This window comes from Sus scrofa, chromosome 13 (genome assembly GCF_000003025.6).
Source record: "Sus scrofa isolate TJ Tabasco breed Duroc chromosome 13, Sscrofa11.1, whole genome shotgun sequence".
In the NCBI taxonomy this organism is placed as follows: domain Eukaryota; kingdom Metazoa; phylum Chordata; class Mammalia; order Artiodactyla; family Suidae; genus Sus; species Sus scrofa.
The window spans coordinates 137881373-137894518 of record NC_010455.5 but is presented as its reverse complement, the minus strand read 5'-3'; the positions used below and the strand labels follow the sequence as shown (position 1 = coordinate 137894518).

At 41.1% G+C, this 13146-nt stretch overlaps 1 protein-coding gene across 1 annotated transcript in view; it reads left to right on the top strand.

Annotated features, from left to right (window-relative positions):
- LOC100520273 (poly [ADP-ribose] polymerase 15) overlaps nucleotides 1-12340 on the top strand; it is a gene marked incomplete at its 5' end in the record, with an annotated part of 54211 nt that extends 41871 nt beyond the window's left edge. Inside the window, 4 exon segments of the mRNA XM_021069823.1 lie at nucleotides 1313-1446; nucleotides 5102-5117; nucleotides 5120-5275; nucleotides 5572-12340. Coding sequence (XP_020925482.1) covers nucleotides 1313-1446; nucleotides 5102-5117; nucleotides 5120-5275; nucleotides 5572-5864 — 599 coding nt within the window.

Sequence of the window (13146 nt, the reverse complement as noted above, 5' to 3'; positions counted from 1 at the left end):
CCATGCCCTCTCAGCAAGTTGATGAGCTCAAAATGTGACAAGTTTTTGAAAGCCATTGGAAAGCACCTTCACCTTATATGAAAGTATTCACTTAGTACTTCCACTATTTTCTTTATATGGTGCTTTCTCTACTTGGCAAAGAAGATGGGATACAGATCCATATGCTTTCAATATCTTTGGTAGGTAGTCATGTTTCAGAAGAAGAATGAGAGCCACACTAAATAAAACTGATAAAGGTGAAAACATCAACAAATTGGCTTTCATGTTTATATAGCAGCTTTTATGGAATTAATTCCATAGAATTTTCTGCAAAATTTATAGTTTCAAAATATAGTGAATTAGGGGTTCCTGTCCTGGCACAGTGAAAATGAATCCGACCAAGAACCATGAGGTTGCAGGTTCGGTCCCTGGCCTTGCTCAGTGGGTTGAGGATCCGGCATTGCCGTGAGCTGTGGTGTAGGTCACAGACGCGGCTCAGATCTGGCGTTGCTGTAGCTGTGGTGCAGGCCGGCAGCTACAGCCCTGACTCAACCCCCTAGCCTGGGAACCTCTATATGCCGCAGGTGCTGCCCTAAAAAGACAAAAGACAAAAAATATATATACTGAATTAAAGTTTAAATATTTTAGCTAGACCATTAATAGACAGACAGTTCCTAGTTTACGATGGTTCCACTTGAAATTCTTCTACTCTATGATGGTACAAAAGTGATATGCATTCAGTAGAAACTACACTTCAAGTTTGGATTGTGATCCTTCCTCCAACTAGCAATACGCAGTACATTGTCTCTCGTGATGCTGGGCAGCATACACGATCACAAGGGTAGGCAACTCACAAACATTCTGTGCCCAGAGATCCACTGTTTTTCACTTTCAGCACAGTATTCAATAAATTACACAAGACAGTCAATGCTTTATTATAAAATAGGTTTCGTGCTAGATGATTTGCCCCAACTGTAGGCTAGTGCAAATGTTCTGAGTATATTGAAGGAAGGCGAGGTTAAGCTATGATGTTCGGTGGGTTAGGTGTATTAAATGCATTTTCAACTGATGCTCTCTTCAACTCATGATGGATATATTAGGATGTAACCCCATAGTAAGTCATGAAGGACCTCTTTGTTATATTAGTGTCAGAACTATCTACTTCAGCTGTGTTTGCCAATTTGAAGATAATCAGAGGCAACTGTGAGATATATAGCTTTTTTTCTTTTTTAAATAAAGACCAGGATTAGATGAGTGAGAAGCAGCGTAAGTGTCCTGATTTTCAGAGGTCCCTAGAAATGGATATTGTTTTCACCAAATGCTGACTTTCCAGGTGAAATTCCTGATCACTGGACTGACATGAATCAGCAGCTGTTCTGTGTGATCCCGCTACATCGTGGACAGTCAGAATATACTGCTGTGAAAGACAAGTTCTCTCAGATCTCGCATTCCTTCAAAATAAGAAAGGTAATATTGAGTTTAAAACTTATTTCTTATAAATAATGAAGAACTGACACGAAAACTATCTTTTTCACAGCTCTGCCTCTTCCTTAAGCCTCATTACACTTATTTTAACTAGATTCACTCAAGCTCCATAGACAGCAAATCTCACAGTTCATTCATTAGCAGTTATGAAAGAAATTGCTAAATGTCATATGCATATATTTGGACACTTTTTTACTTACAATCGCAAACTCACTCGAACTGATTAAACTAGAAGAAATGTGTTGGAAATTAATGGAAAATCCAGAAGTAGAATGATTTGTGGAGCAGTTTGATCCAGTGGCTTTATGATGCCATCGATCTGGTTTCTCTGACTTTGCTGTCCACAGTGTCAGCTTCATCTGAAGGCTGAACTCCCTTCATGATTATAGGATGGCTGCTGGTGGCAGTCAGGTAATCTCTGCCTCCTCCATCATATCCCTCAAAAGAGACACTGTGTCCTGCCCCATAATCACTGGGTCAGAGTCCAGTGTTTTGTGTTGAGGGGACCTCTCCAAGAAGTCTGTGTCAGAGGAGTGCCATATGCCAATCGGCCTGGACCTGGGCGACTGGATCCCATCCTTGTGTGATTCTATCTTGAGATTACCATGATTTGGTTTAACCCAATTAGGCTCCACTCTAGAACTATAATTTTACCCCAAACAGGAGTTTCTCTACAACGGGAACAAAGTGGAACGGATGTTCAGAGATTCCTATAATGTCCACTACGCTGCCTAAAAAGATTAGCCGGTGAGGTGTAGGAGTTTAGAAGAAGGTCATTATCATGCCATATATATCCATGCAGAGTGTGAAATCCTAGTAATTTAAAATCTAGCTGCTAAAATATAAATGAATAAAAATAAAATCCTGCTACTGCTTCCATTAAAACTGTTCTTAATTACATTATAGCATTTACAAAATTGAGCGTTGATAACATTTCACCTGCCTGACTCTCTGATTAAACAGTGGGCTTCTTAAGGTGGGAGTCACATCTTATTCATCTCTGCATTGCCAGCATGTATCACAGTGCCTAGCATCTGTAGGATACAATTCCTAGTGCAAAAAGATTTAATTGAATGAATGAACTTAATTCCTGAGAAAGAAGGAGAATCAGAAGAGAGATCTACCGAAGTGACAAAATTTAAAAGAGGAGATGCTTCATGATGTTAAAGCTGTTGGAAATGCAAGAACCTCTCTTTGTGTTTACCCAATATGTGCAACTTCCTTGGCTCTTGCCCTTTTGACACACCCATTTTGAAACACCCAAACTTTGGGTTATTCCATAACCTACCCTCTCTCCTCCTGCTCCTAGATAAAGTCATTGCTAAGTCTTGCTCCCCAGCCTCCCCTGGACCTCACAAGTTTCAGGAATCCTTTGTTGCTTCCCCCAATCAACTCCCTTGTGTAATTCCCAATTCACACCTTCAACCCTTTCCTTAAGGCCTCCAACACACTCAGCAAAATAATCTTCCCTCCTTAATGACCTGGCTTCACCTCAACATCTGCAGTAAGTAACCACTCCATCCTTCTCACTTATTTATTTTCAACTATTTTTAAAAATGGAGATATAATTGACATAGTAGTTTCAAGTACATAAGATAATGATGTGATATTTGTATACATTGCAAAATGACCACCACAATGAGTCTAGTTAATATCAGTCCCCATACAGAGTTAGAAAAACATTTCTCCCCTGTGATGAGGACTTTTAAGATCTACTCTCCTAGCTACTTTCCAACATGCAATGGAGTATTATTAATTGTAGTCACCATGCTGTATTTGACGTCTCCATGACTTATTTATAACTGCAAGTTTTTACCTTTCGATCCTCTTCACCCACTTTACTCATGCAGCCCCCCTTTCACCTCTGAACTTCACCCATCTATTCTCTGTATCTATGAGCTTGGGGGTTTGTTTGTTGGGGGTCTGCTTGTTTGTTTTTAGATTCCACATATAAGATCATATGGTATTTGTCTTTCTCTGGCTTATTTCTCTTTGCATAATGCCCTTAGGGTTCATCCATGTTGTTGCAATTAGTAAGATTTCACTCTTTTTTTTTTTTTTTTTTTTTTTGGTCTTTTTGTCTTTGTTGTTGTTGTTGTTGTTGCTATTTCTTGGGCCGCTCCTGCGGCATATGGAGGTTCCCAGGCCAGGGGTCGAATCGGAGCTGTAGCCACCGGCCTACGCCAGAGCCACAGGAACACGGGATCTGAGCCGAATCTGCAACCTACACCACAGCTCACGGCAACGCCGGATCGTTAACCCACTGAGCAAGGGCAGGGACCGAACCCTCAACCTCATGGTTCCTAGTCAGATTCATTAACCACTGCGCCACGATGGGAACTCCCTCACTCTTTTTAATAACTGGATAGTATTTCATTTTATGTATACCACCTCTTCTTGTTCCACTCATTCATCAGTGGACACTTAGGTTGTTCCCATATTTTGCTTATTGTAAATAGTCAATGAATGTGGTGGTGTACTCTATGCTTCTTGAACCTCTCTTTTTTCTAGAACATCATTTTCTCAGATTTTCTCCTCCCTCCCTAGATGTAGATTCCCTGGATCCCTCCCTTTTTTTTTCAATTTTCTTTATCTTTTAAAACTTTTATTATTATTATTATTATTTTTGGATCGCTTTCTCATGCTTTCATTGTCCACATGAATTCTCCTAACCCATCCCTTATCATCACTCTGAGGGGTAGTGATTTTTTGTCTTTCTCTCCAACTAACCTGAAATTTTCTTGAGGGAAGAGACCAAACCCAGTGCTTGATTCATAGTAGATATTAAATAGATGGTTATTGAATATATGTGAAATTCATTTTCTAGAAGAAAGAACCAATGGTGAAGAATATTTTTTAAATATTTGAAAAGGACAAAGTTTCAAGGAAGGAATAGTTCATATTTGAAATGCTGTTGAGGGTCTAGAAAGAAATGGTTATTAGATTAGGCAATTACAAGGTGATCTGTGACCATAATCAGAATGAAGAAAGAACTGTTATTGGAAAAAGCCGATGAAATAGGTTTGGAGATAGAAATGAGTTAAGGAAATAATTATTGAATAATTACAAATTTTTGAGTAGGAATTTGAATGCCATTGAATCTTCAGGAATTCCAGGGAATATATGTAGGTAAGCATTTTTATATAAATTATGTTGTTATGAAAAATAGATAATAATAAGCACTATTACAAAGTATAGCATATGTACGACTGGGTCACTGTGCTGTGGCAACATTGACAGAACATTATAAATCAGCTATAACAGAAAAAAAACTTACCAAAAAAAAAAAACCCAAAAAAATATAGATACCCTTTTTTTTTTTCTTTTTTGGCTTGTGCCCCTGGCATACAGAACTTTCCAAGCCATAGCAGAGACAATGCTGGATCCTTTAACTGCTAGCCCGCCGGGGAACTCCTTAGATATTTTAGCTTTTCCTTTTTCTAAAGGCAGAAATCTACCTATTCTGAATTTGCTGTTTATGTGCATTTTTCTTCTCCTCTCTCAGTCCTCCCTTTCCTCTTCTTCCCCTCCTTTTCCTCCTCTTTCTTCTCCATATTGCTTATTAAAAAATCCACCACGAATATACTGAGCTCTAAGGTTATCTCCAATATGTTTTTTTTTTTTTTGTCATTTGCAGATTGAGAGGATACAGAATCATTTCTCTGGCAGAGCTACCAGGTAAAGAAAAAACAGATGGACATCAAGAATGGCCATACGAATAATGAGAAACTGCTCTTCCATGGGACAGACGCAGCCTCAGTGCCCCAGATCAATCAGCATGGCTTTAATCGCAGTTTTGCTGGAAAGAATGGTAAGGACGTGAATCATCCGGCTGATCAACACGTGGTGAATAGTGGTTCGAGTAGGGTTCACACCCAAGCAGGGTAGAACCCTAGATGGCAGCTGGGTGGTCATCATTGGGAGAGAGCTCGTTGTGTTTCACCAGAAAGAAGATTGGAATAGATGCGGTGAATTGAAGAAATGAAGAAAAGTGGCTTTGGTGGGCAGGAACCACACTGAGGAAAATTTTTTGCCAGGTTTGGGCATGGTTCTCTATGTTGTGAGAATGTTATGTTCTTACAAAGGCTTTTGTCTTTCTCTTGACAGCTGCCTGCTATGGGAGAGGAACCTATTTTGCTGTTGATGCCAGTTATTCTGCTAATGATAAATACTCCATACCAGACAGCAAAGGGAGGAAGCGTATTTATGTGGTGCGAGTACTTACAGGAGACTATACACATGGACAAACAGGAATGCTCACCCCTCCATCAAAGAACTCTGACAATACCAAAGATACGTATGACTCGGTCACAGATGATATAAACCAGCCAAAGCTATTTGTGATATTCTCTGATTATCAAGCGTACCCAGAGTACCTTGTAACTCTGTCAAAAAGATAGGTTTTTCTCCATTTCAAAGAGAAAAGAGATGGAGAAAACATCTTACATCTATAAGAACAATTTATAGAGCTTTAATCTATCTGTAAGAACAACTTCTAGAGCTTTCGTCTTTGCCCTTGGCTTGTTTCCATAGATAAAAATCTCTCTGTTAGGTGCTGAAATGCTGAAACGAGCCTTTAAAAACTGTCCTATTGGGATTTGTAGTGCACCACTCTTCTGAGCATCCTGATGGGTGGAAGCTGAGAAATGTAAATGACACAATTACAGCTACAACCACTCACAGACACCAAATCTGTAGGAAAACAAAGAGCACATTACTTTCTTCAGAAAAGAATAAGCAGAACCGCTTTAAAACCAACATGTCACTGTTCTTACGGGAACACATTAAGATATCAAACTGTGTTGAGCTAACCATACTATTAAATAAATAGGCTGCTATAGTGCATCTGTAACAGCTGAGGAGCTCTCCTCCTTAAGAAACACATTGGGAGTTCCCTGGTGGCCTAGTGGTTAAGGATTCAACTTTGTCACTGCTGTAGCTCAGGTTCAATCCCTGGTCCAGGGACTTCCGCGTGCTATCGGTATGGCCTCCAAAAAACCTAAAACAAAACACATTGGCAGGAGGTCAGCTAGATGACTGAATCAAAGAATCTTACCTCAAGTCTGTTATAGAACAAATCAGGTAAAAATATGTTGTATTGTTATTTAATGCCACCTAACAAATGACCACAAAGCTTGGTGGCTTTATGGGTAAGGAAGTCAGGCATGGCTCAGCTGGGTTTTTCTGGGTTAGGGCCTCTCAAGAAGTTGCAGTCAAGATGTTGACAGGGGGAGTTCCTGTCGTGGCGCAGTGGTTAACAAATCCGACTAGGAACCATGAGGTTGCGGGTTCGATCCCTGGCCTTGCTCAGCGGGTTAAGGATCTGGCATTGCCGTGAGCTGTGGTCTAGTTCGAAGATGTGGCTTGGATCCCGTGTTGCTGTGGCTCTGTGGAAGACGAGCAGCTACAGCTCTGATTAGACCCCTAGCCTGGGAACCTCCATAAGTCACAGGAGCAGCCCTAGAAAAGGCAAAAAGAAAAAATTTAAAATAAAGTTGTGGTGGTTTCTTGAGGAATAAAACATAAATGAATCAATAATTATATACCTATAAATTTTACCATCTAGCAGTCTGGAGTTAAATTTAAAATTTTTGGCCCTCGTGAGCAGTGGTTTTGATGTGGGATCTCAGTTGCCAGACCAGGAATTGAACCTGGGCCTCTGCAGTGAAAGCACCAAGACCTAACTACTAGACCATAAGGGAACTCCCTATCTTTACATCTTTTCAGTCCATCGCTTTCCTAGTTGTTGGAGGTATGGTGGAGGGGGTTGGTTGACACCCTCTTACTTCTTTTTATGTTGTTTATTCTGTGTTGGTATTTTCCTTGTCTTAGGCACTTTTGTTGCCCCTTTATTGGAATTAATATGAAAGAAAAAACATCCTGCACTATCAGCTACAAAGGCCTACAGAGAAGCTTTTTTTCTTTTTTTCTTTTTTTTTTTGTTGTTAGAAAGTTTGTTCTGATAGGAGTGTCTTTACTTTTTTTTGGTTTGTTTGTTTGTTTGTTTTTTAGGGCTGCACCTGTGGCATATGAAAGTTCCCAGGCTAGGGGTTGAATTGGAGTTGCAGCTGCCAGCCTACACCACAGCCATGCCACAGCCACAGGAACAGCAATGTCAGATTCAAGCCTCATCTGTGACCTGTGCTGCAGCTTGCAGCAACACCAGATCCGTAACCCATTGAGCAAGGCTGTTTACTCACAGACACTATGTCAGGTTCTTAACCCATTGAGCCACCATAGGAACTCCTCTAGGAGCACCTTTTATTCTGAAGTTTAGTCTTTGAGCCCAGTTCCTGACACAGAGTTCTTATATACCTTGGAATTTCCTGGGCATGGCAGTGTCTTTTGTTCTAATGAGGTGACTCTTGTGGGTTTCTGGATGGGGGGACTGGCCACCAGAGAGATCAAGCCATGATTAGAAGCTTGGAACTTTCAGTCTCATCCCCTGTGCTCCAGGAAGGGGAGAGATGCTGGAAACTGAGTTAAAAAATTATTCATGCCTACATGATGCAACACATGTAGGCAAGACACAAATAGCACAAACTACAGAAGCAAAGATAAATATATTTGACTACATTAACATTTTAAAACTTGTGGCTCAGGGTTAAGATGGCTGATTGAACATATGCATCTAATTTTGCTTCCTCCCCAAGCTTTAGGAAAACCACAGTACAGGGATTTAAATGGATATATAAGCGCTTAAGAACAGGGAGAATAGAAGATGGTAGCAAAAACACTTTAGAAACTGACTCCAGATAGCTCAACCTTAAGCTAGAAAGTGGAAAGAAAGCCAAGAACCAACCTGCTTTTCCCTTAAGAGGCTCAGGAACTGATAACATGAGTGCCTCTGGAGCTAAGGGTGATCCGGCAAAGGAGGACAGGTTGCTAAAACAAGGATGAGATGAAAGCCATTTAAGAAAAAGTTAAATCCCTAGGTACTGTCCCCACTCTCCTTGCCCAGGATGACTGCCTCTTACCTCATTTGAAGGCTATTTTCTGCAAGAGGTAAAATAGGGCATCTCTGAGCAAGACACCAGACACAGGTGAGGTCTTAGGTATTGTAGAAAAAATGGGGATCATTGGCCATGCATACTAAATGCTAAATCCTGAGATTCCATGCCTCCCAGAATCCCATACCCTCATTTAGTTCCCCAAACAGCAGCAGTCAGACCTTTATTCTTCAAAGAGGGATTAGCAATCTCTACTCTGGACTTGTCCAAGTCAAGAGAAAATTTCACCCAAAGCTAATGATGTCAGACATTCCCCAATACACAGATCACTAATAGCACATACAGGGAAACTCGAAGTTCCCCCCTTCACTAGCTCAGAGCTTCCAGTAGCCCTGTAGACTCTTAAGAACAGGCAACCAAGGCTTAATAGACATTCAAGGAAAGCTCCAACTTGGAGTATAAAGCTTAAAGAAACAATTATAAGAAATTAAAAAGAACATTTAAGAAATATTGAAATTAGGAGTTCCCATTGTGGCTCATCAGTAAAGAACCCAACTAGTATCCATGAGGATGTGGGTTTGATCCCTGGCCTTGTCCAGTTGGTTAAGGATGCAGCATTGCAAGGAGTTATAGTGTAGGTTGCAGTGTAGGTTGCAGACATGACTCAGATCCTGCATTGCTGTGGCTGTGGTGTAGTCCAGCAGCTGCAGCTCCGATTTGACCCCTAGCCTGCGAACCTCCATATGGCACAGGTGTGGACCTAAAAAGCGGGGGGGGGGGGGGGGGAAAGAGAGAGAAAGAGAGATATTTCATTTAAAGACTTGACTCACATAGTTGTGTAAGCTTGGTGAGTCCAAAATCTGATGGAATAGGCTGGCAGGCTGCAGATTAGGGAAGAGCTGCAATCTGAGTCCAAAAGCAGAATGCTGGCAGAATTTCTTCTTGCTTTGGGAGGGTCAGTCTTTGTTCTATGACTGCCTTCAACTGACTGGATGAGGTCCATGCACTTCAGTGGAGGGCAATCTGCTTTACTTAGACTTTACAAAGTCTACTGATTTAAATGTTAATTTCATCTAAGAGACACCCTTCACAGAAGCTTCAAATTACTGTTTGACCAAATACCCAGGCACCATGGCTCAGCCAAGTTGACACAAAAGATTAACCATCACAATAACAATCCCATCCACCCCATTTCCTGACTTTGCAGTATTTGCCAGCAATGGTTGGGGTCAGGATTGCCCTATCACAAATTACCAACTGGTTTGGGGCTCAGGGTTTGCAACAAATGAAAAGCCCACGAGAGAGAGAAGGAGGAGGAGGAGAAGAAGAAGAAGGGGAAGAGGAAGAAGGGAATAAGAGAAGAGAAGGGAAGGGAATTCCTGCTGTGGTTTAAAGGCTCCAGCATTGCTGCAGCTGCAGCATAGGTCACAGCTGAGGCTTGCATTTAATCCCTGGCCTAGGAACTTCCAATTGCCGCAGGAGCAACCATTAAAAAAAAAAAAAGACGAGAAACCAAAGAAAGCTGAACAAAGCACAGCAATGAAATACAAGTATGTTTTTAAGTCAAAAGGCAGTAAAACTAGGAGTTCCCACTGTGGTGCAGTGGAAACAAATCTGATTAGTGTCCATGAGGATGCAGGTTCCATTCCTAGCCTCGCTAAAGTGGGTCAGGGAATCTGGCGTTGCTGTGAGCTGTGGTGTAGCTTGCAGACTTGGATTGGATCCTGAGCTGCTATGGCTGGGGCTGGAGCTGGCAGCTGTAGCTCAAATTCAACTCCTAGCCTGGGAACTTTCATATGCCTCAGGTGCGGCCCTAAAAAGCAAAATAAATAAATAAACAAAATTTTTAAAAAAGCAGTAAAACCAGATCTTTAACAATCGGTAATTATATAGGCAAAGGAAATAGTGTGAACAGTAAAAACAACCAAAAAAGTATAAGGCAATAAAACAGAAGAAACAATCCAAAAATACATGAAGAAATTGAAACACAAACATTTTTTAAAATGATCTAAATATCATTCATTGGAGTTCCCGTCGTGGCGCAGTGGTTAACGAATCCGACTAGGAACCATGAGGTTGCGGGTTCGGTCCCTGCCCTTGCTCAGTGGGTTAATGATCCGGCGTTGCCATGAGCTGTGGTGTAGATTGCAGACTCAGCTCGGATCCCGCGTTGCTGTGGCTCTGGCGTAGGCCGGTGGCTACAGCTCCGATTCGACCCCTAGCCTGGGAACCTCCATATGCCGAGGGAGCGGCCCAAGAAATAGCAAAAAGACAAAAATAAATAAATAAATAAATAAATATCATTCATTCATTTAACAAATGATCTTCATTGATTCATTCCACAGTTATTGTCTGTACGTCTGACAATACATCAGGCACTGGCAGTAAACAGTATCACTAAAGTTCCTGTCCCAAGGAGCCCGTCATCCAGTGGGGAAGAGAGCCATTAAATAAAAATTACAGAAGTAATCAAAATTTCAGTAAGTACTAAAAGAGAAATAGAGGGTTCTATAAGATGCTATCATCTGAACTGAAGATTTAAGTGAGTCTGAGATGTTGAGGAAGGCTTTTCTGAGGAATATGTCACCCCAAATATGCTTTTTTTTTGCCTTTTCTAGGGCCGCTCCCGAGGCATATGGAGGTTCCCAGGCTAAGGGTCTAATCGGAGCAGTAACCACTGGCCTATGCCAGAGCCACAGCAATGCCAGATCTGAGCCGCATCTGCAATCTACACCACAGCTCATGGCAACGCCGGATCCTCAACCCACTGAGCAAGGGCAGGGACTGAACCCGCAACCTCATGGTTCCTAGTCAGATTCGTTAACCACTGCGCCATGACAGGAACTCCCCAAATATACCTTTTGACATATGAATTATTTTAAGCTGAAGGCAATTAAGAAGGAGCAAATGCAAGAAACACCCTCCTTTCTCCTTATTTGCCTAAAAGTGGGATGTAAATTTTGAAAGTGTCTCTCCTCCCCTCTCTGCCAGGAAAAACAAAGCTTAATTGCTGGTGACAACTTTAGACCCATAACAACCTAGAAGTGGTACTGGAAAAATCTACACAACAAACTTTACTAACTAGTCTTTGTCTACCATTAATTTTCCCATGTATTTGCCTTCCCACAATTCGCCACCCATAGAAACTTAAGGTCCTTAGAGTTCCCGTCGTGGCTCAGTGGTTAACGAATCTGACTAGGAACCAGGAGGTTGCAGGTACAATCCCTGGCCTCGCTCAGTGGGTTAAGGATCTGGCGTTGCTGTGAGCTGTGGTGTAGGTCTCAGACGTGGCTCGGATCCTGTGTTGCTGTGGTGTGGGCTGACAGCTACAGCTCCGATTCGACCCCTAGCCTGGGAACCTCCATATGCCGCGGGAAGCGGCCCTAGAAAAGGAAAAAAAAAAAAAAGAAAAGAAAAGATACTTAAGGTCTTTTTCCTTCACCTCATCACACCTCCAAAAATTTCTTGCTCCTTTGCTAAGACTCAATATAAACTCAAGTTCTAACCAAGCCTTTGAGTTTCTCATCTCTGAGTACTCCCATGTGTTACACATGTAGGTTAATAAACTTCTGTTTGCTTTGCTCTTGTTAATCTGTATTTCATCAGTCCAGTTTATAGGGCCCCAAGCAGAGAACCTAAGATGGGTAATGAAAGAGATTTTTCCTCCCCAATGGGAATATGTTGAACAGAAATAATTATAAACATGTTAGCTAAAGTAACATCAGTGTATATACAATTATATGTAATAGACATGTAGCAGTGTGTTTATATATATACACAATATGCAATGTATACAGTATATAAATGTATCAATGCAACACATTGTATACTCTAAACTTATGCAATTACTCAATTATATCTCAATTTAAAACACTTTTTGTTTAAAATGTAAGAAGATAAAATAAAAATGTTTCAGGTGAAATGAACCTGTTTCCAAGTGAAATGAATTAGCCAGGGATAAAGCATTTGTACCTAAAACAACCAGAAATTGAAACAAACTAGAGAAATCATCCATCTTTAAGGCAGAGGAGAGCTACCGAATCAATGAGAAATGGAGGAGCTGAGACACCAGAAAGGGAGAAACGTGGAGAAGGAGGGCTGAATTCTGCAGCTGCTTCATCCAGGAGTTTCATGTTGATTCTGGGCATGAGGCTAAGGCAGATAATCCCAGGCCTCGGACCCATGGAAGACCACTGCTGGGAGACATAGCAGCAGAGTTATAGGAGGAGAGCTATAGAACAGAACATCAATTAAATTCTGAGGATCCATGACTCAAGGGTTCAAAAGACAAAAGCAGAAAGCCTTTTTAAAGCAGAGCAGAGCCTTCTGAAATCTTGTGAAACAAAGATTAAAACTCTGGACTCACCAGGGACGTTTCTATCGAAAATCCTGAAGAGACAGGAGTAAAACTGAGGTAGCCTGAGCCTTACCAAGGCTGCAACTCAGCCCCAACTCAGCATGGGCTAATATTGGATTCAGGTGATCAGCCACTGATTATAAATAAGATGCTTAATAGAATTAATGTGACTTTAATTTTATGTGGAGAAACAAAGGGTCAAGAACATCAAAGAATATTACAGATTCAAAAGGTGTCATGAGAAGAATTTGTCCCAGCAGACACTGAATGTATTAGAAACCAATTTGAGATCCTTGGTACATAAGGATATCAATAATGAGAATTTTTTTTTTTTTTGTCTTTTTAAGGCCCCACCTGCAGCACATGGAAGTTCCC